This window comes from Cicer arietinum, chromosome 7, assembly GCF_000331145.2.
Source record: "Cicer arietinum cultivar CDC Frontier isolate Library 1 chromosome 7, Cicar.CDCFrontier_v2.0, whole genome shotgun sequence".
Taxonomy (NCBI): Eukaryota; Viridiplantae; Streptophyta; class Magnoliopsida; order Fabales; family Fabaceae; genus Cicer; species Cicer arietinum.
Window position 1 is genome coordinate 24,271,830 of NC_021166.2, and position 1,976 is coordinate 24,273,805.

General features: G+C 34.1%; 1 protein-coding gene across 1 annotated transcript in view; it reads left to right on the forward strand.

The window, feature by feature from the left end:
* The window catches only part of LOC101491553 (GPN-loop GTPase QQT1), a 4,810-nt gene extending 2,834 nt beyond the window's left edge, over nucleotides 1–1,976 (forward strand). Inside the window, exons 9-10 of the mRNA XM_004516267.4 lie at nucleotides 3–112; nucleotides 1,608–1,976. Of these exons, the coding sequence (XP_004516324.1) occupies nucleotides 3–112; nucleotides 1,608–1,665 (168 nt within the window). The 3' untranslated portion in view covers nucleotides 1,666–1,976. The remainder of the gene's footprint in view (nucleotides 1–2; nucleotides 113–1,607) is intronic.

Consider the following 1,976-nt stretch of genomic DNA (forward strand, 5'->3'; position numbering starts at 1 on the left):
ACTTAGTGAAGCTGATAGACAAAAGCAATGGGTACATATTTGCTGGCATAGATGCAAGTGCAGTTGAGTTTAGCAAGATTGCAATGGGCGCTCTTGATTGGGATTATTATAGATATCCTTTTTTTCTCATGTGACTAGTTTTACTGATTTATATTTTACTGTGATATCCGATAAGTATATAACTATAGTAAATAACATTATTTGCTCAGCATTTGCGTAACAGAATTACCATTCTGCATTTTTAATCTGAACAATTCTTGCTTTGAATACTTATACTGTTTTTGAACTGTGTTTTTAGTCCTCCAGTAACAAAAGTGATGATGGTATGGTATTATAAACACAACAGTTGCCTTCCTTTGAGAAACATATCTTCTACGTAATTATGACCTCCAAATTCATTCCATTAGTTGGCGAAAATGACTGATTGGAACTTGAAGGATTTATGTAAAAGCTCTTTGGACAATGTTCTTGTTGGAGGATTGATGATAGGTCAAGACCCTCAGTTAGTAGGGTCTACCAGAGGAGAGTTAGGAGAAATGCAGATGCCAATAATAGCCTCTAAAGGGGTTAATAGGGGACTGTTATAAACATGTAGTAGACTAACTACTGTTAACCGAAGTAAGTTAGTAACTAGTGTTATAGTTAGTTTACTGAAAGAATAGAAAGAATAAGGCTAGGAGAGGAAATCGAAGTGAGGAAATTGTGAGAGACCTGGATCGCTTAACCATCCAGGAATGCTTTTCATTCTTGGAGTACATTAGGCCACATTATAATGGCAGAAGGGGTCGTAACAGACCCTAAAAAATTTGAAGCTGTGTATGTGGTTAGGCTTGATGGGCTACTATAGGTGCCTCATTCCTGTTATTTGCAAGGTTACAACACACATGAAACAGTTAAAAGATAAAAAGATGGCTTTGTACGGAATAAGGATTAAGGAAATGCAGGCATCATTTGTGGAGTTAAAAGCAGTGCATTTCAGCGCTACACATATCTTTCTCTTGTTCATATCAAAATATATATATTTTTCCTTGTAAACATGTCACAGATATAGATTTTTCTTAACCAATTTGATTATCACAAAAGTCATTATAAGCCATATTCGAAAGAAGTCTTGGCTCTATGCAATTGTGTACTATTTACTGTCCAAGCATCTTTCGAACTTAATAATGAGCTTTGTGACTATGTTTGGTAGGCCAGCCTATGAGGATTTGTTTATGTGTATATATATGTAGTCTATTTTGTAAATGGTTAATCTGATTTAGAAATCTTAACATTGCTCTCAATCTCATTGAAAAAGTATCTCTGTTACATATTTCAAATCTCATTAATTATCATGTTACTTTTACATACACTTGGATGGTAAATCCAAGTCCTCAATTATGCTGCAAAGAGGCTTTTCAAGTCTATGAAAGGTTGGATATGAAAGGGGATAGAAAGCTATAATTAAATTTAAATGCATTTTGGACCTGATAATGCCATAGATTTAGTTAGTGTTCTGATTATCACACTGTTCTCAATTATATTGCTTATTTTTTCTCTGACCACTTTCATGGGTACAGTATTATAGTTCTTAATAATTATGAGCTTCTCTTAACTCAGCAATCTACAGTTGCAGCAGTGCAAGAAAAGTACATGAAGGATGACGAAAATGTTGATGATGATTGATGCGGAAATGCTGATCATTCTCTTGAACATTACTAATAGCCCGTAATTTCCATTGCAGACACGAATTATTGTGACAACTGTATTTCTTATGCTTATGGCACTAAAGATTTTGAGAACTTTGTAGAAGAAGCAAGACTGTCAGTTAGTTTCATGATATTATGATTACCAAATTCCGGGCTTGTACAACTGTAAGCCGATTAGGCTTGATTAGCTTTGTATAGAATGCTACCTCCTTTTAGTATTGAAGGATAATGTTGTTATTTGTAGTCAGTTCATATAAATTTTTACATATAGCAAAAGTAGTTGTTAAA